This window comes from Terrapene carolina, unplaced genomic scaffold, assembly GCF_002925995.2.
Source record: "Terrapene carolina triunguis isolate 2854851 unplaced genomic scaffold, T_m_triunguis-2.0 Scaffold105, whole genome shotgun sequence".
In the NCBI taxonomy this organism is placed as follows: Eukaryota; Metazoa; Chordata; order Testudines; family Emydidae; genus Terrapene; species Terrapene triunguis.
In genome coordinates this window covers 1,886,233-1,914,193 of record NW_020664456.1, presented here as the reverse complement: position 1 = coordinate 1,914,193, position 27,961 = coordinate 1,886,233, and the positions used below count along the sequence as shown (strand labels likewise).

Genomic DNA, 27,961 nt, shown 5'->3' with positions numbered 1-27,961 from the left:
TTTATTTCAACATTTGTTCAGAGATCAACTCAGCATGTTTCACCCTTTCCTCACCTGCAAGATTTAAAAACCAAATTCTGCTTTTTGGGTACACCCACACCACCTCATTGATATCACGTCAGTATTTAAGGACAACATTTAGCTAAACAGTAATACTCATGAAGCACTTTGCAGCTGAGGATCTCAAAGCATTTTACAAGTGCTAATATTTCTAGCTTCCCAGCTAATTTTAGCTATGCAGGTATGTAATTATTATCCCTAAATTACAGGTGGGGAAACAGAAGCACAGTGATCTTAAGCAAGTTGGCTGGAGTCACGCACTGAGTCATTGGCAGTGTCAGGAATAAAATCCCGGAGTCTAGGAATTAACCATCGCTAATTACAGTCACAAACACATTTTAAAAGACATTTTTAAAACGTAGATAAAGAGCTGATGTGGGAGCCTAAGTGCATAAATGAAGCTTAAGTACAAAACTTCAATTCACTTGGCTGGGACTCCCGAGATGGCTGCTTATCCTAATGGCTCTAAGGCAATAGTCATGAATGGTGCTATTTAAATGGAAAATAAATAGCCCTGTCTCTTTAAGGAGATCAGGCCTCATTCTTGGCAGAATAATAGCAGATATAAAAAGAGCCAGGATTTCAATATTTCTCATTATGACTCCTCTCCCAGCTCCTCTAAAAATAAAAGGCCACTCTGTAGCTCCAGATCAGTCTAACTAAAAGGAGAAGGCAGCACTTACAACAGAATAGTGGCATTGACACTAGCTAAACATTAGTCACATGCAATATTGTTACCATAACGCTATTTTCCAGCCTTTGCAACAACTCGGATTAAATTAGGCATTTTTGCACCAAAAGCAAAATAAACATAGCTTTATTTAATGCTCCTAAAAGATTCAGATTCAACGGAGACCCCGAGGCATGCGGTTTTGTTATTAAAGCACATATGCTGACTCTATTGATTAGTGCAGTCCTCTGTGCGAGAGAATTTGTCACATCAATAGCAACTGAAAAATACTCAGGAGCTGTAATATGGTTTAAATGAGCAGTTACCACATCAATATAAAGAGCATTTTCAATGGCAGGAGATGGGAACCCTTTCGCAAGCTGCTATTTGTTTTAAGATAAAGGATAACAACCATTTTACAAGGACTTTTTTTTTTAAAGTAATGGTGAGCAAAACCGCAACCACTGAAACTGTCTTAAGATCACAACAGTTAACAAGCAATAAAAGCAGCACTGGGGTGGGGGGAATCCAAGCAAGGAGGGAATGGCTATTCTACCAGCCATGTGCAGGAATAGGGGGCAAACAAAACACCCCCTTTCATCTCTACCAACGCTCTCTCTATTGCCGCTGCCCATAATGTACTGGGTCTGTGAACATGGATCCATCATGGACTTTGTTCTCCAGGGCTGTCAGTCCTGTATATTGCATGAGTTCTAAAATTCACAGGCAGCCAGGATCAAAACATGTAACATTCCTAAATTGTGTTCGGTGTTGGATCTGAATTGGGTGGGCAAAGGCGGGTCCAGCCATGCCCCCTCCAAACCTGTGTTGGGTGGTGTGTGCCGGGAATGAGTGGTATAGAACTGGCTATGCCCAAGTAGGTGAATCTCCCGCTGCCCCGTTATGGCAGTTTTCTAGCTGCTTGCTTTGCCCCTTCCATTAATGAAGCAGCTCCTGGCCCAAACCCCAGCTACATCCAGCTGGTGGTGGTAACCCTTAAAGAGGCAGATCTTCTGGGAACTTGCCCTGGCTAACGTGGATAGAGTGGCTCTGTTGGAGCTGCTGTTAAAAATGAGCCAGCAAAATAGCCACCTACATGGTCTACCCCCATCATCAGCCCTGGGCATAGTTACTATTGACCATTTGCAATCCAGAAGTGTCTAGACGTCTGAGCTGAGACGGGGGCCCCAGTGTGCTAAGCACTGTGTATAGATTGAGTAAATGACTTGCCCACAGTCCCATGACAGGGGGGGAAGGATAGCTCAGTGGTTTGAGCATTGGCCTTCTAAACCAAGGGTTGTGAGTTCAATCCTTGAGGGGGCCATTTGGGGATTGATCCTGCTTTGAGCAGGGGGTTGGATGAAATGACCTCCTGAGGTTCCTTCCAACCCTGCTAGTCTATGATTCTGTGACAAGCTGGGAATAGTGCCTAGGTCTTCTGAGGTCCTATCCATTGGGCCACACTGTCTCTCAGCAATTACAACATATAAACCAAGCTATAACTGGGACTAAAGAAATCAGACAAAAGAAATTTATGTCAAGTATCAGAAAAAATTCATTGACAGTGACACACATTAAGGCAAGAGTAGTCAATAGGCAGACCACAGGCCAAGTCAGAACTGCCAGATGCTTTTTAACTAGACGCTGAACTCTTTTTATTTACTTTTTATCATCATTATTGTTATTTTTTTCATTAATTTCTCTGGAGTCTGGACCTTGACTATACCTTGACCAAGAAATTTGGACCTGGGCAAAAAATAATTGACTACCACATTAAGGTGTGGAATAGACTCTCAAGGGATGTGGCTTGCATCTTTTATAACGCAGTTGGACAAAGCCCTATAAAATCTATGGTAGGGAACAATCATGCATTTGCAGGGGGATGGATCTCTTTAGTTTTCCATGTATGATTTCTGTGATTCTGTGCGTTTTGAGAGATCCAAACAAACTCCACTCTGGTTTCCGTACCACCAACATTCTTTTGTTTGTGGAAAAATCCAACTAAAGGAAAACGAGGAGCAGCATGTGCTGTAAGTTTTTGCAGAAGATGAGAAATTTCACAGTGTCCTGATATCTTTTGGGTAACTGCTTATTTTATGATGACTAATAGGCAATTACTATGGTAATACTGCAATACAACATGTGTGAGGTTTGGGAATGAGAAATTATAGGTAACTACTTTGGACTCATTTCTATGGTAACAAAAAGTAATTGTCATTAAATACCAGTTATACTGTGGCTGTACCTGGTAATTATAGATTTTTTATGCCCAGAACCATAAATAAAACCAATAAATTTATTCAAAGGTCTATGATTGTTTACTTATATGCTGTTATATAGAATACACAAAGACAAACACCTAATTAGGAAAAATAAACTCTATTGAAAGCTTCATCTTGTCATTCTAAGATGGATACCCTGTTTTTCAATTCAGTTCAACCTGTGAATTACATATGCATGGATGAAATTAAACAAAAAAATCCTTTCTTCCCCCTAGCAAGCTAGGGGAAAAATAATCAGGGATATTACGCAAATGACATTACATGTATAGGTAGCCATATCTCACAGCAAGACAACTGACCGTTAGAACCCACTTGACATGTCCAGTCCACAGTAACTTTTACTTCTGGGTTTTCAGATAAATAGAATACCAAAAAAGATTCCATCAAGTAAAAACCCCCCAAAGATGGAATTGTCCTAAGTTACAATGTCTGCTCCCTCAGGCTCCCCACTCCACCTGCATCACCAGGTGTATCTAACGACTATCCTTGCAAGCAATGGAAGGGGTTGCCCTTGTTCAAATTAGGGAATATTGATACTGTCATCACAGGGTGTGATTACAGCTTGGATAGACATACCCAAGCTATCTTTAATCTAGCTAGCTAGGTCCCAGAGCTTCACCGTGCCCAAGGTCCCACATAGGCTTGTACAGCCAGCACTGAAGTGCATGCTACCACAGCTTTGCTGGTCCAGGACCCAAGCTAGCTAGATTACAGTTATCTCAGGTATGTCTACACAAGCTGTAATTACATCCTTTGACTGCTGTATAGACATATTAGAGATGACCCTAGATCTGAGTCCAGAGCCGAATTTTGCAGCTCTGTTTTCTAGTTTAAAGATTGGTAACTTAGGCCCATGTTCTATCATCTAGACCCACTGCCTCCTGTTTAGCAGAGTATGGTGACGATGATAAAGGAAAACCCAAGAGATCACTAGGAAAATGTTCTCAATATGGTACAACAGACCCCCAAATTTACATATAAACAGGTGGATCTTTCAAGGGAAAATAGGCCCCACTTTGTTTGTTTGTTTTGTGCTATGTTTAATGTTTAAAAAAAGCATTGTAATTTTACAGGCGTTTAGAAGTGTTTATAAATGAATGGTAATTAATTAAATTAAATGGCTTGGTCCTTCTAAAGCTTTCCTAAACCCTTCTTCCCCGAAACAATTATATTTGGCAAGATTAATGGGCCTGATCTTGGTTTCTACCAGAATATTTTGCAGATCAAAGCTCACCCTCCCCTTTTACATTGTTATCATCAGCAGTCTCCTCAATTTTTTCCTGTGAACGTGGAAATTAAACCTCAACTATTTTTAGAACCCACCAAGGCCTGGAAAAACAACGATTTGATCATCTACTCTACTCCCACACAGCAATCATTAAATTACAACGAAGGCATTCTAAATGTGCCTTTTCTGGGTGGGGGCGTTAACGAATCCCTGACCCACCTGGCTATCCAAAACCTTTCCCAAAACACCAGTGGCTAACTGGGTACATTTTAAACAGGGTGCTCAGTAGCCTAAGAAATTATGTAGGAAAGGACTGCTTGGAGCTTCCCGAAGCATTGTGTTATCTTATCAGTATTCATGATCATTGCCACTGTGCAAAGGAGGAAAAAGTCCTCCCCCAAAGCCCAGAGAGAAGGGATTAAAAGAAGGGGGGAAAGAACTGAAAGTTTCTCACCTCCACTGAAGTTTTTTTCCCCCTAACACACTTTCTCTCTTGCGTATCCCTCACCTAAGGGTAGTGCCTTCTCTATTTAAAAAAACAGCAGCAAGTTTTTGACTTCTTGTCATCTTCCTATGACTTGTTTTGGAGTTTTCCCAATGTATTCAGCACTAGAGGAGGATGGGAACGCGACAGCAGCAAACATGGTGTTCTTTGTAAGGTCAGGGTTTAGGATGGATCACTGACACTAGTATGGCTCTATTGGAAGATGTTCTTCACAGGGACAATACCCCTGCCTGGGTCAGTAGAAATGTGACCAGCTTGAGAACAAGCTCTTTGTCTGATTCACTGAGTATCTGTTCAGCGGTGCTGAGTATGAAAGACATGAGCCTGGGTGCTTTTAACGGCAAATATGGTCCAAATATGGCCTCCTGTATAGGGGAGAAAATTAAGAAAAGCCTCAGAGGCAGATGACAAAACTGGGAGTCACATAAGCCGAGTTCTATTCCCGACGAAGCCACAGGCTCACTTCCTGGCTTTGGGAACTATACGATTCAGAGCTAGATAGTGATGGTCCTTTATGTTCAAAAATCAGCTAGGAGGTGTAATTCCCAGCTAGGAGGTGTAATTCCCAGCTCAGGTAGACATACAAGCGCTAACTCCGCTAGCTTCTAAAAACACCGGTGTGGCCATCATGGTTCAGGAAATTGCTTGGGCTAGCCACACGAGTATGTACCTTGGGGTCAGGCGGGATTATGCTTGGGCAGCTAGGCCAAGCCACTGCAACCATTATTCTTAGGCACTAGTTTGAGCAAAGCTAGCATGTGTATATCTGCCTATACTGGTAATTACACCACCCAGATGCTGTGTAGACATACCCTTAGTGAAGGCATGTTAGGGGAGCCCACAAGGAGACTCCACAACTACAGGTGTGGGGACAGGCAAGGAAGTGGAGAAGCTGGGGTCCTGTCCCTTCTCTTCTCACACACTGGCCCATAGAGTGGGCCCAACGAACTGGCAGGGGATGATTTGTGCCTCTGATACAATCCCTTCTGATGCGTCTCCTGTGTGGTTTGCACACTGCCCTGAAGATAGTGTGGAGCTGTCAACACTATCCTCAGGGCAGTGTGCAAACCACACCGTCTGGCCCTGAGGCCTTACTGACCTCAGAGAACTGCTGGGACAGAACTTGATTCACTAAAGACTTGTAAGGCATTTCCAGGTTCTCCTGTGGAAGGCGCTATGGAAGTGCAAAGTGTGCAGAAGTCAGCTCTCTGCCCTTTCTGGTGTGTTCTTTAGAGGCCTGTTTTAGATCACAATGCCATATGTGGCCAGGGGTTTTGAGAATGGCTGAAGAATAAATTCAACATGTGACCAAGTCCAAGCGCACCACAGTGGGGTCCTTCCCCTCACCCCTCAGTAACACAGAATCTGGCCGGCCCAGACCCCAGACCTGCCTTAGGGATGGGCTGTCAGACATTCCAGTGCCAAAGGGCAAGCTGCTACCAAGAACACAGTCCTAAGCATTGTGGCAAGAAACAGCCATTTAAAAAGCTTAAGGGGTAAACTGTATTTTAAGCCCTGGTCCATGCTAGAGAGACTATGCTGCAGGACCCCTTCAATGGGGACTCTGCCACCCACCTCTCAGTGAACCAGTTCTGTTGGCCAGTCTGAAGGGGGCAGGACCACCTTTCATCTAGTGACTCTGTTGCACTAGCAAGAAGAGGATGTGATGACTTCAAAGAATTGTGCCTGCTACCTAAAAGAGGCCGGGGGGGGGGGGGGGGGGGAGGAGAGAAAAGGGGATTTGAGAAGATCTGGGTGCCCTCTCCCTCCACTCTTGCATACGAGTGCAGGTCTCAAAATCAAGCCATAAATGCAATCCAGGTCTGAGACATGACCGCTCTGCATGTTATAATTAACACGTAGACTTTACTTTTCTTATTTGTGTCACTGTCACGGCAAATCAAATGAAGGCAACAATAAATGCCATGGAACAGAGAATACACTCATGGACCACAAAAGGCATCTCTTCTCCTGTCTTGACATTGCATCTCTAGGATGCCTCACTGAAGACCTTCCCAGAATAAGAAACATATTCCCTTTCTTGCCGCCCTGGGGTCTCATCTCAGGAAGGCGAGGTTGACAGATTGGAACTAATATAAGGTGAAGATGAAGTGGTACAGTCGTTTCACCCGCAGAAACACATTGCACTATTCAACTGCACAATGCTGACTTTTAGAACAAGTTCTTGATATGGAAAGTTCAGGCCAACCCCCAGGATGCATGACTTTCAAATTGAGAACATGCCGTTGTATTTCCTTGGCCTATGTCCCTGGGTAGTGTCATATATTAAATGAATGATGATGCTAAACCACAGAGAAGAAGTTAAGGAAAAATACCTTCCCTGACCTAGATGTTACTGAAGATTTAGAGCCAGGGAACAGAGTTTGGTTGGGCATTGCAAGAGGAAATGTATCTGTCTTCAATCAGGGTTTGATCTTGTTGCCAGGAATGAGATGCAGAAGTGTATCTCCCCCAAATAAGACTAATCATTCTGTTTTTCCTTAGTTTTACAGAACTGTCCGACAGTTTAATCCCACAAGGAAGAAAAGGTTAGCATCATTGTGGAAGATCCCACAGAAAGGGGTTTTTCCACACATCAAATTTGTCCATTTCTGCCATGTTCGTCCTGCACGGAAATCTGCCAGAAAGGTTCTTTCAATCCAGGTGGAATCAGAAGACAGGTCGCCACCTTTACCAGAAAAAGACGCCACTTTAAGGAGCTGCCATTTTAAATACCTCAATGTATGGCTTTATTCTGTAATTAATATAGAAACTTTTGTTTTTAAACAGTTTCCACCTCCCCTGTAATTATAAAGAGGGTTACACATAAAGGTGATCCTGGTTTTAAAAAGCTTCTAGAAAACAATCTAGTCCATCTCCCTGTTCTGTGGCAGGATCTTCATATCCTGAAGATGCAATGAGCTGTGAATTCTTGTTATTAGTTCATACATTAGAGGTGAAAGAACAAGATAGGGCATTGAAAGATTGAAGGAAGAAACACTTGAACATGGCAGTTTCATCCTCCCAAGTGCATTCTTATGGCAAAGGTTCGTGATGTTAGCACGCTGGCAAACAATAGCGAGTATCCAAATTGTAAGCCATCCAAATTATCTATTCAGAACCTTGATTCATATCAGGGATGGGTGAACTATGCACTTTGGGAACTCAACTTTCCCTCACCTCTACTCCTCACTAATCCCACAACATGCGTATCTAAGCAACTCTGCTTGGCATTTTGAATCTGATGCGTTTCTTGTAGCCCACTGACAACAGCAGAATTTTCATTTCTCAGCCCTTCCTATATACTGGGGGAGAGGGAGAAAGCTTTGGGTAATGCCTGATGAGGAAAGTGTTATAAGAAAAGACAACACTTCTGATTCCTTATGAATTGGTCAGAATTTTCACTGCAAATAAGGTGAGCAGAGGTGGTTTCACCATCTCCAGGTATATATGCATGTACAATACCTATAAGAATATCTATACTTGTTAATGTATTTTCTATTAAGGGTTTATGGAGTAATGTTACAAGCAGATCAAGATTTTTTTTTTCCAGATCTATTCAACAAATATCTTGGCTTTTACTCTATGGTTAGATCTCAAATATTCAAACTTTGGGCTGTGTTGCTTACCAACCTGGTTAGTCAGATTGGTAACATATCATCTTTTTTGTGCCCTGCTTGGTAAACCACACATACTTCCATCATGAATACTTACCTAGGTTTCACTTAACACCCAATTTCCACAACATACGCCTTTGAAGTTCATGTCCACAAACATTTGTTCCAGGAAAAAAAAAACGGAATGTACAGAGCATATAAACAACCGTCCCAGAGCATGTTTCTGTGCCCCGAGCGCAAATGTTTTATAGCTCTGATATTAAACTCACTTGCTGCTGGTTATGAACATTTCACCAATGGAAAGTCCCCACAGAGTCACAACCCATTTGCTCCATTCCCTGGAGTATTAACAGTAGTTTGCAGACAATAGACAATTTTGGCATTACTGTTGCAATGTTGGCTCACAGCACTAACCTCAGAGAGTGAGCGCTTGGAACAAAGTAGCTGTTATCCTGGAGCAGATCATAGGTCCAGCTGGTCCAATATCCTGCTTCCAGATAGTGGTTACCATGAAAAAGTCAGCCAGCTGTTACCAGCCTGTCTTACATCAATATGCAGTTCTTTCTAGTGCTGGCTGGAAAACAAGCAACTTGGTTTGCAAAAATATTTGAGGTTTTAGAGTTTGTCGTCATCTGCATCAGAACAGAGAGAAACTAATTTTAGAGGCTAATGATTAGTGCTCTCACCTGGGATATGGGAGATCCAGGTTCATGTCCACACTCTGCTTGATTCTCTCTCAACCAGGCAGAGAAGGGAGTTTAACCTGGATCTCCCATATCCCAGGTGAGAGCACTAATCACTGGGCAACTGGCTATTCTATGGTTGCTGCCTCTCTCTCTCTCATATATGTTTTGAGCTGAGAAATCCTCCTGACAAAATTTTGCAGACGTTTTAGTTTTGACGAATCAGCATTTTTCAACAAAGAAACATTTAGTGAAAAAATTCCTGACCAGCTCTAGTTATTTCCTATTCTAATCATAGGATAACTAGGAGACTTCACCACCACCCAGGAACTGTTAATTAATTAATTACTAATATTAATTTACATAACCTGACTTTTAATAGTGACCACTGTGTTGCATGTTTCAGAGGATATCAAAGACACTCCCATAATGTGTCTTGCCAATTATGCAGTGCTGTGTCTTGGGGGGAAAACTCCCTGACAGAGGCAGGAGATCAATTTACAACCCGAAGTATGAAGTTTAATTAACCATTTCATTATCCTAGCTGGCAGAGCGACAAATGTGAACCCTCAATGAGCCGGAGGAAGAGTCACCAGCCACTACTTTGAGAAAGAGGGAGATAATGCGAAGAAAATCCAAACGACTGAGAACTGCTGAGCATGACACTAAAGACTCTGCCTGCGTCAGCAGTGTGGAACTTACGCAGCCAACAGATCTCTGAATCTTACAGTCACATCTGCACAACTGCTCCCTGGAACTGTTTGTGTGCTAATCCAATCAGCAACAGAGGGTCCTGTGGCACCTTTAAGACTAACAGAAGTATTGGAGCATAAGCTTGCCTTGCATCTGAAGAAGTGAGGTTTTTACCCACGAAAGCTTATGCTCCAATACTTCTGTTAGTCTTAAAGGTGCCACAGGACCCTCTGTTGCTTTTTACAGATTCAGACTCACACCTCGGATACTATTCCAATCAGGGAAGGGAAAAGTACAAGATGGACTGACCAATGACTGGTAAGCATCAGAGTTGAAATTTCAAATATTAGCGATCAATCCATGGAGGGTTGTTGGGTTTTTTTGTTGGTTTTTTAATTCAGCCAATAAATTCAAGCAAATAAATCGTGATCTGCCTGTGGATTTTCCATGAGCAGGAAATAAATTGTTGTAAATTACTAGCTCAGCGCTAGCTAACTACAAATCATGCACATTACCAGGCATTTTGTATTCTTCTCAACATAATAGGTAACATTCTGCTTATTATACTCATTTTTAAGTTATTAGCTACATTAGGCCTTTTGCAAATAAAGTAAAAAATTGCAAACAGATCAGATGCTTTTCCAGCTACCTCATTAACAGTCCTTTTAGTCCAGGAGAGCTGAAAATTCTGCATAATATGAAAGGCTAAAATGATAATGTGCTATCAGCTCAGCAATTATGAATGGAACTATAATGTCCTTTCATAATACCTGGCATCCCAAAGGACCCTACAAATTATGGGCCAGATGTATGTCTGTGAAGCATCATGCACCTCAATAGCAGTGTATAAATAATAATCCTGCAGGACAATCTACAGGGCAGGTAGATTTAGGTGGGGAAAGGAAGATTACTTAGTAGTCACTGGAGTTCTCTAAATGTTTTGCCTTTGCAGATCCTAGGAGTAGCATAACATGGCTCCTGGAACTATTTCAAGACCATAGGACCATTAAGAGGTATGACCATTAGCATGTACACCGAAGGCACAGCCAACATTTCGAAGTGTCATTATAAAATAAATAGCCCCATAATCCCACCTCTGTTCCTCTCTGTGTCTTCTAACCAACTGAAGCTACTCCAAAGCAGCAGGGAATCCATGGAATGTCAGTGTGGATCTAAAGAGCCCATGCCCACCCAAAAACTCTCAACACCCACGTGAAATTGCCTATGTCGTTCCCTGCAGTCAGAGTTAAGAAGGTAGCAGACAACTGAAGGAGGACAGCCGAGACGAACAGTGGAAAATAATGAACTAACTCATCAGCACCATTTTCTGCAATACGCTGATTCTTCCTCAGAGGTCTCCCATCCATGAACTAATGAGGCCCTATCCTGCCTAACAATTAAATACCTAATTAGATCACAGCCCAAGGTACTATGGCTGCAGTGTGTGTTATTTAGTCCTGCATTATAAGCAAAATTGCATACAGTACATTAAATCTCTGAGGGGCCTCTCTTCCAAAGATACGTGTGATGGATGTAATTGCCCACAAACAAATCATCAGCTAATCAGCTGCTTTTCATTATTACCTCCCACAACAAATCAATTTTGTAAATAAATGCATTTAAGAGCAAATAATTTTAGAGAAAACAAAAGATTTTGTGAATATGTTTTCAACAGAGGAGGAGGAAAAGTGCTAATTCAAATATTAAAATGAAGCAAAATTAACATAGGATGGGATGATTATTCCATTCCATGTATCACTACCTATTACCGTAAAATAACAGACAGAAATCTGTGACTTTAATGGATGATCTGGGTAGCTGAAGAGAATTGTGATTGACTGAAACATTTACATAGAGGCTGATGAACAGCATAATGAATGCATTTACAAAACATGGCTAAGGTCTAGTGAGGATTTAGCTGAATTTAATTCAGACATCCAAGGGGACTTGTAGAGCAAATATCCTATAATAAGCCATAGGCATAGTCCTGCATGCCTTACTCAGGGCCAATCTACCACTAAATACAGTTGCTCAATGGGAAGTGAGTTCAGGGAGACTTTTGCCTGTATGAGGACTTTTGACCCAACCATAGTGTTTGGCCATATGAGAGCGGTTAGTTCACATGTAATATTTTATTTCTGCACAACGTCCAGTGATGAGAAATAAAGAAAACTCAACTGTGTCACAGTTAGTGGCAAAACAATGCCAAGTTCTGATCTGCAGTTTCAATAGGACATACTCTACCTGTAGTTTCCTAGATATACCCCATCTGGATTAAGCATTGGAGCTATCTTGAAGACCAAGTGATCTCGCAATACTTTGGCTATGGGATGTTGGCTCACGAGGAAGTCAATTATACCTGGAAGAAATGAGAAAAATGTTAAGATCCTCTGTGTTAGAAAATTACAATGTCAACATGGATTTTAGTTTCAATTCTGAAAGTTGAAATAAAATTAATATTCCTTTCAGTTCAACACAGAGCTCTGGCCTCCAACGTTTTGCAGGCACTCATGTAGTGCTTTTAATCTTCAAAGTGCTTTACAAACATTAGCAAAATAATCCTTATTAGACTCCAATGAGGTAAATAAGTATTTCATTCCAGCCCACTTTTACAGACGAAGAAGCCAGATCCTCACTGGATGTAAATTGGCATAGCCCCATTGAAGTCAGTGGATTTACACCAGCTGAGTATCAGGCCCACGGAAACTGAGGAAGTGAGATGATAGGCTGGATTTTCCTCTCGCTTACACCAGTGTAAATCAGGAATAACTCCATTGACGTCAATAGAGTGACACCAGTTTAAAACCAACACAAGGGAGAGGAGAATCAGACCCTAAGTATCTTCCCTAAGCTCAGTCAGTGGAAGAGCCAGCATTAGAACTCAGAAGTTCCTGTCTCCCCATCTTGTGCTCAGATCACTTTGATACACCTCCTCTCTCCTAGGGCTGGCGTTGGCGTAGGGAACATTTCCCACCTGCATCCTGCAATTCCTCCAATGCGCTGAAGGAGATTGGCAGCACTAGCAGTGGGGGAGGAAGCAGGGCTGCGTTGTGTTTAGATTTGCCTCTTCTTCCTCCACTTAGTTGATGCTGATAAAAAATAGTTGCCACCAAACAAATGTGAAGGCAAATTGAGTTCCTTTGCAATCTTGAGACACCCAGAGATAGGTCATGACTATTTTCTATTTCCCATAAGATCTATGTTGTGATGTAAGGACCTTTTACTGAATTTCCCCTGAATAAAGCAAATCACTGAGCTCTTGTAACAGGCTGAAACTAAGCAGAGAAAAATTAAGGCAGATCATTAGAAAAAATTCACTGATTGTGAGAGCTACTAGACTATGCAGTAGTCTCCCCAGGGAAGTACTGGCGGCCCCATGACGTGAGTCTTTTAAAACTGGGCAGGGCAGAGCACCAGGGAATATACAGCAGGAAATATTTCAGCAGTGATGGCCTGGGCTAACTAAATTACTTTTAAAACTTCTGACATCTCTTATTTTTCTGGTATGATTAACTTACGTTATTTGAATCCCATAGACCATGTCAAAGCACTTGGCGCAGTAGTTTGGTCGAACTGTAAAGCACAGCACTGGTAAACATCTACATTAAAGTTGAGGCCAGAATCTACCAAACCTCCCCCAAATTCAACCCATTTACTAAGATCCATTTTGTACTTTAAAAAGCAGCAGATCTAAACTACTGCTGCTAGTGTTAGGGAATTCTACATCATTGTGGCACATTGGAGAAACCAGGGCTTCTAGATTCTAGGATAATTAGTCTATAATTGACCCTAAACATCCATATTTTTTGGTCAACTAATGACTTTTTCTCTGAAGATCTTGAAGGAGAGAGGATCTCTTTCCATAGTGAGGTTTTCCAATTGGAGAGAGACTCATTCTGAATTTTTGGAGCTGGATTAGCACACATGTAATTATATTGTTTAGGAGATGTTTCTTCAGCTACCTCCTCGCAAATATGAAAACTGAATGTTCATCTGCTTTTTGGTGGGTGTTACGTCTTTTTCTCTTTACACAATGATAAGAGCATAAAGAAATCCAATGGGCAGAGCCAAGTCCCAAATAACCATGTTTACTAGTTATACATAAACACACCATGCCTAGTTACATACATTCTGCTGCTATGACAGGTTTTTGGCTGCTTCCAGAACATAGCACGTTGTGAGCACCACTAGAGGGCTCACAACTATTTAAAGGGCTACTACCCTATTTCTATACACTATAGTGGGCTATATAGACACATGCCTCGGGTTCTCCTCAATTACTGTTTTCATTCTGGTAGTTGTTCTGGCTGCTAGCCTCAATATGTCTGAGTTCTGCTTTGATGGCAACCTCTGCCCCTGAAGGGCTGGTACAGGCTTTTTCCTGCTTTGTTTCTGTTATTTAATGCAGTCTCTCATGTAGATCTTGGCAAGGACATCTCATTTTGATTATTTAAATTTACACAGGAAACTCTTGGTTTCTTGAACCAAAGTCTTAGGTAGAGGGAGGTATTCAGAGCACTGCAAATAGTTTGTCTGAATCATGATAAGATCTTATTGGCAGGAAAAGGATAATAAGGTATGTCTACACTGCAGTTAAAAACCCGCAGCTGCCCCATGCCAGCTGACTTGGGCTTGTGGGGCTCGGACTAAGTGGCTGCTTAATTGTGATGTAGGTGTTTGCGCTTGGGCTGGAGCCTGGGCTGTAGAACCTTGTGAGATGGGAGGATGCCAGAGCCCGGACTATAGCCAGAGCCCAACCATCTACACCATCATCAAAGGGCCCCTTGGCCCAAGCCAGCTGACAGTGGCTGGCCATGGGTATCTAACTGCAGTGTACACATACCTAAATGTTTCAACCAAAGCAGTTTCTTCTTTGCTGTTAGACAGCACATTTCTTGATTCAAGGCCTGCCACATGCCACCCCACAAAGCCTCTTCCTCCTAATGAATTCTGAAGTGGGATTCTTCTTATTTATTATTCATATTACAATAGTGTCCCCACCAAATCAGGGCCCCATTATGCTAGGCACTGAACAAACACATAAGAAGAGACAGTGATTGCTGTGAAGGGCTTACAGTCTTTATAGACAAGACAGACAAAGGCTGAGGGGGAAACCAAGATGATGTGATTTGGGCAAGGTCACACTTTAGGTCTGTGGTAGAACCTAGGTCTCCTGACTCCCAGTCTGATGGGCTACCTACTAGGTCACGCTGCCTCCAAGTTACTAAGCTCCTGTTGAGATATTTGCTCTACCTTTTCCGTATTCTGAGACTACAGATACCCGAAGCTGAGTAAATGCTTCAGCAATTATCAGTTAGGGAAGGTTCTATCTCCTTATTGTGGGTCATGTGATAAAAATAATAAGGCAAGAATTAAAAAAACAAAACAAAAAACACTGAAGTCTAAAACGGAAGTAAGAATAGCCCCAAGGAGCACAAGAGAAAACACAAATGGAAAATGTATATTTATGCATGCACACCCCATCAGAAAATTATTGTAAGCAACCAAAAATAATCACTAGAATTAGTGCAGAGCTTTTCTTTTAGAGGAACTCGATGATCCAAGGATATTTAAAATTAAAAGATTGATGCTGGATTATTCAAATAAATACCATCTCACAGAACTTGGTTCTTGTTTTAATAAATCAACACAAATTAAATTTTACAGTTTCTATAATCAGCAAGAGATATATCAGTGTATCTCATTAGGCCAAGGTTAAAAATTTGGCAGCAACCAAAACCCAATTAATATCATTTACTTCAAGGCAGGCACAGCAATATAGCAGATGCCCTAATTTATTTGTTGGTCCTTGTCTTAAAATAACAGTTTGGTAGTAAACAGGAAGGGTAATGATGCCAGTCACCCTTGTTAGTGGCTAATAATTGCTTAATTTGTCCACTAATTGACCTGTGCTACTGTTGAGGCGTTGGATCGTGTTGCAGGGCATGAAGTAAACAAGGCCACTGGAATGCTACCTTAGAGAATGACTTCTGGAAATGAATCTACTTATTGCAATAAATTTTCTCTTCACAGATGAGCAGATTAATTGGTCTGCCAATTAGTCTGCTATTAAAGAAAAAAGTGCTGCCCATAGATTGGTTGGATTTTTGGAACCATAGCTGCAGTCTGGGTCACATGAAGTGATCCAATTTGAATCAGCCAAATTGAACAAGAAATAAGGCAAGCATTATTTTTTAAAAAATTATGTCTCTGTGGCTAAAGACCAAGGAAATTCTTGATGAATTCAATTCTGTCTTTTTGAAGACTTCACAATAAAACGGAGAACAAGATGGATGTGCCCAGTCACACAAATTAAAATGTGGAAAATAGCCCCCAAGTTTATAGAAACAAAGAAGTATAAAAATATGCAACCTTTTTATTTCAGACATGATCCATTCTGGAAATTAATTATCATTTCCATTATTATTTGCAATAATATACAGTTACAGATACTGCCTTTACCCTGAACAGTTCATAATATAATTTCAGACATGGCACACGGAGGGGCTGATCCAAAGTCCATGGAAGTCTTTCTATTGGCTTCAATGGGCGTTTGGTACTGGTCTCAAATAAACTTTAAAAAATGAAAATACGGTGAAGAAAATGAAAGAAAAAAAGAGAATAAATACAATCGCACTCAGTTTAGCAGGTGTACAACATCTTCATGGTTCCATTAATTTAGGGGTGTTTCTTTGCCTGATCCCGCCTGCTAATCCAGCTTCACTAAAACTTTACTAGCGAAGACCTCCTCCCAACTAAATCGGAGTTACTTCTCCATTTTTACTTTTTGTCCATTGGCTGCCTTCAACAATGCTGGCCACACTCTCGTCTCTCTCCTCTCTTGGCTTCTGCATATGTTGACCAGACAGCAAGGGTGAAAAATCTGGACAGGGGTGGGGGGTAATCGGCACCTACATAAGACACAGTCCCAAATATGGGGACTGTCCCTACAAAATCAGGACATCTGGTCACCCTACTTCTGCACCTCAGAAGCTCATTGGCCCTCTCTGATGCCTGCTCCTTCAGCATTTCTTATTTGCTCCCCCACGCTCCTTTCTCCAAGTATCGGTAGATGTCCCTCAAAGTCACTCTTCCACCTCCTCCATCACGTACTCTGTCCTGGCAACCTCATCCACTCTGACAGTTTCAACTGTCTTTATGTAGATGATTCTCCAGAAGAGAAGACTGAGGGGGGATTTGATAGCAGCCTTCAATTACCTGAGGGGGGGTTCCAAAGAGGATGGAACTCGGCTGTTCTCAATGGTGGCAGATGACAGAACAAGGAGCAATGGTCTCAAGTTGCAGTGGGGGAGGTCTAGGTTGGATATTAGGAAACACTATTTCACTAGGAGGGTGGTGAAGCACTGGAATGCGTTACCTAGGGAGGTGGTGGAGTCTCCTTCCTTGGAGGTTTTTAAGGCCCGGCTTGACAAAGCCCTGGCTGGGATGATTTAGTTGGGAATTGGTCCTGCTTTGAGCAGGGGGTTGGACTAGATGACCTCCTGAGGTCCCTTCCAACCCTGATATTCTATGATTCTATGATTCCCAAATTAGCATCTGTATCTCTGACATCTTTCTCTCCATCTAACATTTCTGACTGCTTCTTGGATTGCCCTTTATCACCTCTCACTCAGCACCATAAAGTTGCTTCTTGCTCCCTCTTCCTGATGTCTCTTCTCTACCCACATCAATAATACGTCAATATTTGTGTAATTGTATAACTCTATGTTTGCTCCTATTACTGAAAATCTAATAATTGTAGATTCTAATACAATATGACATTTGGTAATGCAAACATATCCTGAACTCTGTCTTGTACGTGTCAGGAAAGAAGTAGTAATTCATATTTTGGGAGCCATTTGCTAACAACTGAAATACATACTGGTCAGAAAAAGATGTTGTAAGATTTACTGCATCTTGTAGCTAAAAGTAAATACTTTGCATTTTGGGATCAATCAAAATGATGTAAATTGCATTGCAAAATAATAATACTAAATAATAAAAAAACAGAGGTATGAATACCTCAGAACCACTTAACTGTACAACAGGAAGCAGTTTCCCCATTAGAAGATGGTAAAGAAGGTGTGCGTGAGGTCAGTACTTGCAAATTTGATAAAAAGCAACGGTATCCTTTTCCCTTTGAATTTAGTGCTGAAAAAGTATCATATTAATAGGCCGAGTACCTGACATCCTCTTTGTCCATAGAGCAGGTACAGCATGAGTAATGGTAGCATAAGCGTCCCCCATGCTGCCATACCAACATACATCAACAATGAGCAAGAAGGAACTTCCTTTAGGTATACGAGGCCCTCGTTCATTCAGCCATTGATGGATATTAATGTGTTAATGGATATGAAAAATGAAGTGCACCATGATGCATCCCAGGAAGGGGGGACAGATATCGTTTTAGCACTGAAGCCCACTCAGAATTGGTAATAATGCTATACCAATGTCTTGCAGAATGCATACTAGCAGTTGCAAACCAGCCTTCAGCACAGACCCATAGACAGAAACCATTCAATAATTTCTTATTTTGATGCATTTCCAAACTGCAATAAAAACAATGTTGATAAATGAGAAGAGTTAGCTTGGATCCTGGATACTGACATGATCTGGAATCTTGCTGTCACTAGAATTTTCTCTAGAAAGGATCATCACACAGAGTGATCCATAATTACATGGTTAATGTGATGCTGACTTCACTCCTTTCTGCAGTACTCTTCCTTCCACCAAGACTTAAAAGCAGGCTGCTGAACTCAGATGAAGGTAAAAACCACTTAAATATTTGGAGAGAAGGGCGGGAGACTTCACCCTGGGTCAATGCTAAGGGAATCCTTATGGAGATGACTGGCAATGCCTTATTAATGTCTTTTCAGATGTCATTTTTCACTTCATATCCACAGCAAAATTAAAATTTATTGTACCTTAGTCATCAATACAGAGTAGATTTTAAGAGAAATATTGCAAAAACAAAACAAACAATTTATTTCAAAATACACATTGAAAAAAACAAAAAACCTCTTAATTTAGAAGATAAAACATAGAAAAATCCCAGGCTGTATTGCAGTTGGGGCTGCCAGGCTGTATTGTAATACAAATAATCATCATCAGCATCATCTCAAATGTATCTCATCTGAATGTCTTGATTCTGCCAAACAGGGCTGGAAATTTCACAAAACACACTACCATGTACACAGCTTATCTTGCTTTATTTGGATATTTCTGTTCTATTACAAAGGCTAGCTAGAACGAACATCTCAAGAAGCATGAGAAAATGAGAATTAATGTGAAAAAAAACTGTTAGCTGAAAAAAATTCCAATTTCAACACTTATTTGGGGTTTGAGTTTTGGCACAAGATTTGGAAACAAGAGGCATTTTTATTTTACCAGTTTACCCATCTCCTTTGCTAGAAGTAATTTGTAGTAGAGACCATAAACTAATTAAGATCAAAGATAGCTTAGCACTTTGTGCTATTATTAATACGAGGAAAAGATATTTAATCCTTTCATCATATTTATTTCCCAGATGTCTGCATTATCCCTTATTCACAGACGTGTGCTTTACAGGAACGTAACAAGAGTATGGAAAGGAACTCACAGTACTTGGGATGTGGATTCAGTGATGCCTACACTGCCCTCTAATGGCAAATATGGGAGAAAAACACTGTTGGGTCTGCAGAGAATATGAAGAAATCACCAAGGTCCTTTATATCTCCTAAAGAACATGAAACTCTTGACAAGAGAAAACCAAACTAGAGAAGATAATTTTGCATGATAGGATGGATAGAAGCTAATCAAGGCCAAAGCAGGCAGCAAAGACAGGTGCACATTCTACATGAACTATTTCATTTTGTGATTAAGTTTCATTTTATCCAAAGAAGAAAAGAAAGGCAACAGGGAGCTAACTGGGTCTGTTAGAACACAGCATTTTCTTGACCATGGGACAATTTATCCCCGGCTAAGTGTTTAACTATAAAGTCTCCAAGTGCTTTGATTTTAGTGGAAAAACAAACAAAACCTTATTCCTTGAGATTGGTTGGCTAAATGCAATCCAGGGAGTCTGGCAAGGATCCAATTCCAAGCGCTGCTTCAATTGAACTTTCAGTATCATACACAAGACAGTTAAGGCTAGAGTCACAAAGGGACTTAGGCATTGTGACACTGAGGCTAGGTCTACACTGGCGGGGGGATCGATTTAAGATATGCAAATTCAGCGACGCGAATTCGACGTATCCTATTCGACTTACCCCGCTGTGAGGACGGCGGCAAATCGACCGCTGCGGCTCCCCCATCGGCGGCGCTTACTCCTCCTGACGAGTACGTGCGTCGATTCGGGGATCGGTTTATCCGTCTAGATGAGACGCGATAAATCGATCCCCAAGAGATCGATTTCTACCCTCCGATCCGGGCGGGTAGTGTAGACTAGCCCTCAGCATCTCAATGACTAACATTTAGGTGCCTAGAAAACCACTGGAATTCACAAAGCCTGAGTTAGGCTCTCAGGCTTCCTTCACAATGAATAGAAGGAAATAGACATCTAAGAATGGGATTCACAAACACGAGTATACTAAGCGGGGAGTCACCTCTCTCTGCCTAGGATTCTCAGCTGTTAGGTGTCTGTGGAGCACCTCCCTCAGAACTTTTGGCCCAGTGTTTAGGGTACTCAGCTGGAATGTGGGAGACCCCCAGTCCAAGACCCACCTTTGCCTGAGGGGAAACACGGATTTGAACTGTGATCTGCCATCTCACAGATGAGTGCCCTAATGACTAGAGTGTGGTTCTCAGTCAGGGATACGTGTAACCATGGGGGTACGCAGAGGTCTTCCAGGGGGTATGTTAATTCATCTAGATATTTGCCTAATTTTATAGATTCATAGATTCTAGGACTGGAAGGGACCTCGAGAGGTCATCGAGTCCAGTCCCCTGCCCGCATGGCAGGACCAAATACTGTCTAGACCATCCCTGATAGACATTTATCTAACCTACTCTTAAATATCTCCAGAGATGGAGATTCCACAACCTCCCTAGGCTATTTATTCCAGTGTTTAACCACCCTGACAGTTAGGAACTTTTTCCTAATGTCCAACCTAGACCTCCCTTGCTGCAGTTTAAGCCCATTGCTTCTTGTTCTATCCTTAGAGGCTAAGGTGAACAAGTTTTCTCCCTCCTCCTTATGACACCCTTTTAGATACCTGAAAACTGCTATCATGTCCCCTCTCAGTCTTCTCTTTTCCAAACTAAACAAACCCAATTCTTTCAGCCTTCCTTCATAGGTCATGTTCTCAAGACCTTTAATCATTCTTGTTGCTCTTCTCTGGACCCTTTCCAATTTCTCCACATCTTTCTTGAAATGCGGTGCCCAGAACTGGACACAATACTCCAGCTGAGGCCTAACCAGAGCACAGTAGAGCGGAAGAATGACTTCTCGTGTCTTGTTCACAACACACCTGTTAATACATCCCAGAATCACGTTTGCTTTTTTTGCAACAGCATCACACTGTTGACTCATATTTAGCTTGTGGTCCACTATAACCCCTAGATCCCTTTCTGCCGTACTCCTTCCTAGACAGTCTCTTCCCATTCTGTATGTGTGAAACTGATTTTTTCTTCCTAAGTGGAGCACTTTGCATTTGTCTTTGTTAAACTTCCTCCTGTTTACCTCAGACCATTTCTCCAATTTGTCCAGATCATTTTGAATTATGACCCTGTCCTCCAAAGCAGTTGCAATCCCTCCCAGTTTGGTATCATCCGCAAACTTAATAAGCGTACTTTCTATGCCAATATCTAAGTCGTTAATGAAGATACTGAACAGAGCCGGTCCCAAAACAGACCCCTGCGGAACCCCACTCGTTATGCCTTTCCAGCAGGATTGGGAACCATTAATAACAACTCTCTGAGTACGGTTATCCAGCCAGTTATGCACCCACCTTATAGTAGCCCCATCTAAATTGTATTTGCCTAGTTTATCGATAAGAATATCATGCGAGACTGTATCAAATGCCTTACTAAAGTCTAGGTATACCACATCCACAGCTTCTCCCTTATCCACAAGACTCGTTATCCTATCAAAGAAAGCTATCAGATTGGTTTGACATGATTTGTTCTTTACAAATCCATGCTGGCTGTTCCCTATCACCTTACCACCTTCCAAGTGTTTGCAGATGATTTCCTTAATTACTTGCTCCATTATCTTCCCTGGCACAGAAGTTAAACTAACTGGTCTGTAGTTTCCTGGGTTGTTTTTATTTCCCTTTTTATAGATGGGCACTATGTTTGCCCTTTTCCAGTCTTCTGGAATCTCTCCCGTCTCCCATGATTTTCCAAAGATAATAGCTAGAGGCTCAGATACCTCCTCTATTAGCTCCTTGAGTATTCTAGGATGCATTTCATCAGGCCCTGGTGACTTGCAGGCATCTAACTTTTCTAAGTGATTTTTAACTTGTTCTTTTTTTATTTTATCTGCTAAACCTACCCCCTTCCCATTAGCATTCACTATGTTAGGCATTCCTTCAGACTTCTCGGTGAAGACCGAAACAGAGAAGTCATTAAGCATCTCTGCCATTTCCAAGTTTCCTGTTACTGTTTCTCCCTCTTCACTAAGCAGTGGGCCTACCCTGTCTTTGGTCTTCCTCTTGCTTCTAATGTATTGATAAAAAGTCTTCTTGTTTCCCTTTATTCCCGTAGCTAGTTTGAGCTCATTTTGTGCCTTTGCCTTTCTAATCTTTTCCCTGCATTCCTGTGTTGTTTGCCTATATTCATCCTTTGTAATCTGTCCTAGTTTCCATTTTTTATATGACTCCTTTTTATTTTTTAGATCATGCAAGATCTCGTGGTTAAGCCAAGGTGGTCTTTTGCCACATTTTCTATCTTTCCTAACCAGCGGAATAGCTTGCTTTTGGACCCTTAATAGTGTCCCTTTGAAAAACTGCCAACTCTCCTCAGTTGTTTTTCCCCTCGGTCTTGATTCCCATGGGACCTTACCTATCAGCTCTCTGAGCTTACCAAAATCCACCTTCCTGAAATCCATTGTCTCTATTTTGCTGTTCTCCCTTCTACCCTTCCTTAGAATTGCAAACTCTATGATTTCATGATCACTTTCACCCAAGCTGTATTCTACTTTCAAATTCTCAACGAGTTCCTGCCTATTTGTTAAAATCAAGTCTAGAACAGCTTCCCCCCTAGTAGCTTTTTCAACCTTCTGAAATAAAAAGTTGTCTGCAATGCAGTCCAAGAATTTGTTGGATAGTCTGTGCCCTGCTGTGTTATTTTCCCAACATATATCCGGATAGTTGAAGTCCCCCATCACCACCAAATCTTGGGCTTTGGATGATTTTGTTAGTTGTTTTAAAAAAGCCTCATCCACCTCTTCCACCTGTTTAGGTGGCCTGTAGTAGACTCCTAGCATGACATCACCCTTGTTTTTTACCCCTTTTAGCCTAACCCAGAGACTCTCAACACTTCCATCTCCTATGTCCATCTCTACCTCAGTCCAAGTGTGTACATTTTTAATATATAAGGCAACACCTCCTGCCTTTTTCCCCTGTCTATCCTTCCTGAGCAAGCTGTACCCATCCACACCAACATTCCAATCATGTGTATTATCCCACCAAGTTTTTACAACAGGCTACATTAAATGCACTAGTGAAGTCAGTACAAACTAAAATTTCATACGGACAATGATTTGTTTATACTGCTCTATATACTATACAATGAAATGTAAGGGGGAAGGAAAAGAGAAAGAGTGGGGGGAGAGTTTGACTTTTAAAACATTTGATAAAATCAGTACAGAAACACAGTAAAAACAAGAAAATAAATTACAAATTCAAAAATGATTGCCTATCCCCAACAGCACAAAGTGCATTTCCAATAGCCACCCCTCTGAATATATTGATCCAAATTGCTTAAAAGAGGATAATATCTAAACTCCAAATGAAGGTGTAAAACCATGAACAATCTAAAATACCAAAGAACATCGTTAACACCAATACCAAATAATGTATATCTACTTTTTAAAATGGCCATCTTTGCTTGACCCAGAATGAAGTTTGCAAGGCATACCACAGATCTACAAACAAGAATAAGGTTATAAACAAGGGGTTCAGCATGCAACCTTGGGAACTCCATCTGCCTATCCTGCATCCTCAGCTTAAAAAAATCTCCCAGTGTAAAAAGGCTTTGATAAAAAAAACAGGTAACATATTGAAACTGAGACACCCAGGGTCCAATAAAAAAAAGTTCCCTAGCAAAATCCAAACCCTCTATCCACTGAGGAAAAAGCAAAGACCAGTTGCTTCCAAGGAACAGGTTCATCTACAAACAACAGTTACTCTAGAGATGGCAACCAAAAAGTAAAAAGCAACAAAGAGTCCTGTGGCACCTTATAGACTAACAGATGTATTGGAGCATAAGCTTTCATGGGGGTCATGCGTCTGACGAAGTGGGTATTCACCCACGAAAGCTTATGCTCCAATACGTCTGTTAGTCTATAAGGTGCCACAGGACTCTTTGTTGCTTTTTACAGATCCAGACTAACACGGCTACCCTTTTAATACTTGACAACCAAAAAGTAGTGACTCTGCTCAGAAGATCAATGAGACCCTAAAGCCCCACTACACCAGGCAGAAGAGTCGAGGCAAATACTATTTCCACCTTTTCAACATTTCCATGAACCCCTCCCAATTCCAACCCAGAATATCATCCAGTCCCAGCATAATTCCTAGTGCCTAAAAGCCAGTTCAGCTCCACAATACCTCCCCACCCCTCCCGGCAAAGTCATGGGGTGGGAGATCACTCAAGCCCCTAGCAGGAGTCACTCATCTCACAATTTATGCCAGCTGAGGAAGTCTGCTCAAAATAGTGCTGACATTCATTGAAAACCTGGACATCCCAATCATGAATAATAAACACAGTCACATCGCCAGCATATGTGGAGACTTTCTCCAGAGTACAAGTTGGAACAGGGAGAGAAAGGCCAGAAAGACGCTTTCTCTACATGCATAATAGAGGCTCAGTAGAAAGAGCATACAGTAACCCAGACAGGGAACAACCCTGACTCCCCTACAGACTGGAAGGGAGTGCTCAAAACACCATTCACCTTAATTAGACTATAGATGTCGGTAACACACACACACACAAAACCAAAAGCAGAAAGGATTCAAAATAAAATAACCATGGCCTGCAAGATCAAAAGCCTTATCTTCATCAAGGGAAGTCAACCAAACATGTAAATCAAACATCTGAAAGACTGACATTACATCCTGCAATAGGAAAAGGTTATAAAAACTGACCTGTTGGAGACACAATAGAGCTGATCAGTGTGCAGGACCAAACCAAACACAGCTTACAGTCTGTTTGCCAAGGCCTTGGAAAAAATTATAGTCGGCGCAAAGCAGGAACCCAGGTCTCCAATGCTACACCTCCCCAAGGTCCCCCTTCTTAGGCAACAAGGTAAGAAGCGCTCGATGACAATGGAGTGACAATATCATCTCCCTGATGGTCTCCTGAAAAGCCTGGAGCAAGTCAGGCCCAAGAAGGGTCCAAAAGGCCTTTTAAACCTCAATAGGCAAACCACTAATCCCAGGTGCCTTCCCTAGAGCAAAGCCATTTAGGGTAGAAGTCAATTCTGAGAGTGTGTCAGGTCCTGTTCAAGTCTGTCCACATCCATTGCTAAGATCCTCGGAAGATCCTCAAGGAGCTGCCGAGTCTCAGATGGACACACAGACTTTGAGGCATACAGGTCTGAACAAAAACACACCGCAAAGTTCCTAATCGCCACAGGATCTGAAAGCGCTCAGCTCGATAACGCCTTGAAACAGCCAATCGTCTTGCACTTTGCATGTTCCTTTTCCAGGCAGAAGAAAAAGTGAGTAGGCATATCCATTCGAGAAAGGCCCTGGAATTAGCCACCCACAGTGCACCCTGAACTTTGCTATCAAAAAGGTCCCACAATTGCTGGGGTTTTCTTATATTTCAAGCTCTCATGCAACCCAGCATCATTACTGCTATGAAAGGCTTTTTCAGGTTCTAACTCTAACTTTTCCATACTCCATCAAAGGCTGAGGGTTGTCTGCTGAGAAAAATATTTAATATTAACTTTACCCACCTCCCACCATTGCCTCAAGGAGGGGAAAACATCCTGGGGAGGAAACCCCGGGTCCCCCAAAGTAACTGACAGTGCCCGGAGTGAAAATCTTGTAAAAGCCAAGTGTTAAAATGCCAGTATGGATGATGGTCACAAATGAGACCAGACCAGACCAGACCACAACCTGAAATCCTCGTAGGGACAATGGAACTAGAAAACAAACAAGACCAATAATGAGTAAAAACATGAAAACAGTCCAAGATGGCCAGAGAGAGAGCTGGCCCTACCTCTCCTCCAGGTGTACTGCTGCACAGAAGGGTGAACATGTTACAGGTATCAGTCAGGTCAGAAGCCTGTAAAAGATTTACAAGTTGCAGAGCAGACAGTGGATGCAGCTCCAAATGATTCCTATCCAATCTCCAATTAAGAACACCATTAAAATCACCCTACAAAATTAAAATACGTGTCAAACAATTAGTCAAAAGAGCACCCAAACTCTGGAAAAAAAAAACTTACCCTGTCTCCTGCCACAGTAAGAGCAGAGACATTATAATTAAGGCTAAGATTATATCACAGAGGACACGGAAGTCACGGACCTCCATAACATTTTCCGCTTCAGCCCCGAGGCAGTGGGGCTGGAGCTCTCAGCCAGTGGAGGCCCTGGAGTCCCAGCTGCCATGGGCAGCAGGGGGACCCGGAGCTCTGAGCCACCAGCCCTGGAGCTCTCAGCTATAGTGGGAGAGACTCAGAGCTCCCAGACACCACAGGGGATGGGAGCCCCCCCAGCTCCAAGCTGCCATGGGCACTGGGGGGACCTTGGAGCTCCCACCCAGCATGGGTGCCGGGGGACCACGAAGCTGTCAGTCACAGTGGTGGTGGGTGCTGGATTCCCCCTCTCCCCTCCCGCACCAGGGCTTGGGCTCAGCCCCATTTTGTCAGTTATTTTTAGTAAAAGTCAGGGACACGTCATGGGCTTCCCTGAATTTTTGTTTATTGCCCTTAACCCATCCATGACTATTACTAAAAATAACCGTGACAAAATCTTACCCTTAATTCTAATGAAAGAAAAGATGATATTGCTCAAAAGTAGCTCGAACCATCAACCAATGTCCTGGACCGAATCTCCTACACAACCATCGAATCAGGCTTTACCCTGTCTTCAAAGAGAAAAGCAACCCATGTGTGTGCAGTGGAACCATAATCAGAAAATCCTCCCCTCTCCAAGCAGCAAGCCAATCGGTTTGATTGCCTGCATTTGTATGCATCTCTTACAATAATGGAATGACCACCTTTTTTGGGGACAGGTACTAAAAAAGAGCCATATGTTTTTAATGTCTTTGCACCCATTCACACGCAGAGAGGCACATACAAAATTATCCATCAGTACTCATCAGAAAAAATAAGAAAAATACAGACAGAAATTAAAAAACCCAAACCTCAAAACAAAACCACCAAATTCTCCTACATCCATTAATCCCCAACATTTCCATTGATCAAAGAGACACGCACTTTGGTCATCAGGTTTTTTTCCAATCTGTATCGTTTGTTTGTCAAACTTAGGCACAGAGACATGTCTCATGGTATACTGAGAAGACAACACAAAACAGATTAAGGTCAGGAAACCAACCTGCCACCTCTACTCCATGTTTCCCCTTAGTCTCCCCCAGAAACCTACCGATAGCATCTGGTGTACATCCCCACTCAGGACCCAAAGAATCTGAGTTTGTCATCTCTCCCGCACTCAGACCCAGAGTCACTACCGACCGTGAGAGGGGAACCTCAAAGACACCAGAGGAAGGGGCTGCTGGAAGCAAGGGGCCCCCACCCTCAGCAGCACCTCAACCAGGGCTGCTGCTACCATTTAGGCAAACTAGGCGGTTGCCTAGGGCGCCAAGATTTGGGGGCGCCAAAAAGCAGTGCCCCCAATTTTTTTTTTACAGCGTTCCTACGCCCCCTCCCCGAGTGCGTGGTCGCCGCTCCACTTCTCCCGCCTCCCAGGCTTGCAGCACCAATCAGCTGTTTGGCGCCGCAAGCCTGGGAGGGGAGGAGAATTAGAGCGGGGGCGGTGTGCTTGGGGAGGAGGCGGAGCAGAGGTGAGCTGGGATGGGGAGCTGCCGCACGGCTCCCCGGGCCGGGGGGGGG

General features: G+C 42.3%; 1 protein-coding gene across 1 annotated transcript in view; it reads right to left on the bottom strand.

Annotated features, from left to right (window-relative positions):
• Positions 1 to 27,961, bottom strand: part of LOC113406570 (cytosolic carboxypeptidase 6-like) — a 1,366,737-nt gene that overhangs the window by 247,160 nt on the left and 1,091,616 nt on the right. The window contains exon 8 of the mRNA XM_029911596.1: positions 11,983 to 12,097. Coding sequence (XP_029767456.1) covers positions 11,983 to 12,097 — 115 coding nt within the window. The remainder of the gene's footprint in view (positions 1 to 11,982; positions 12,098 to 27,961) is intronic.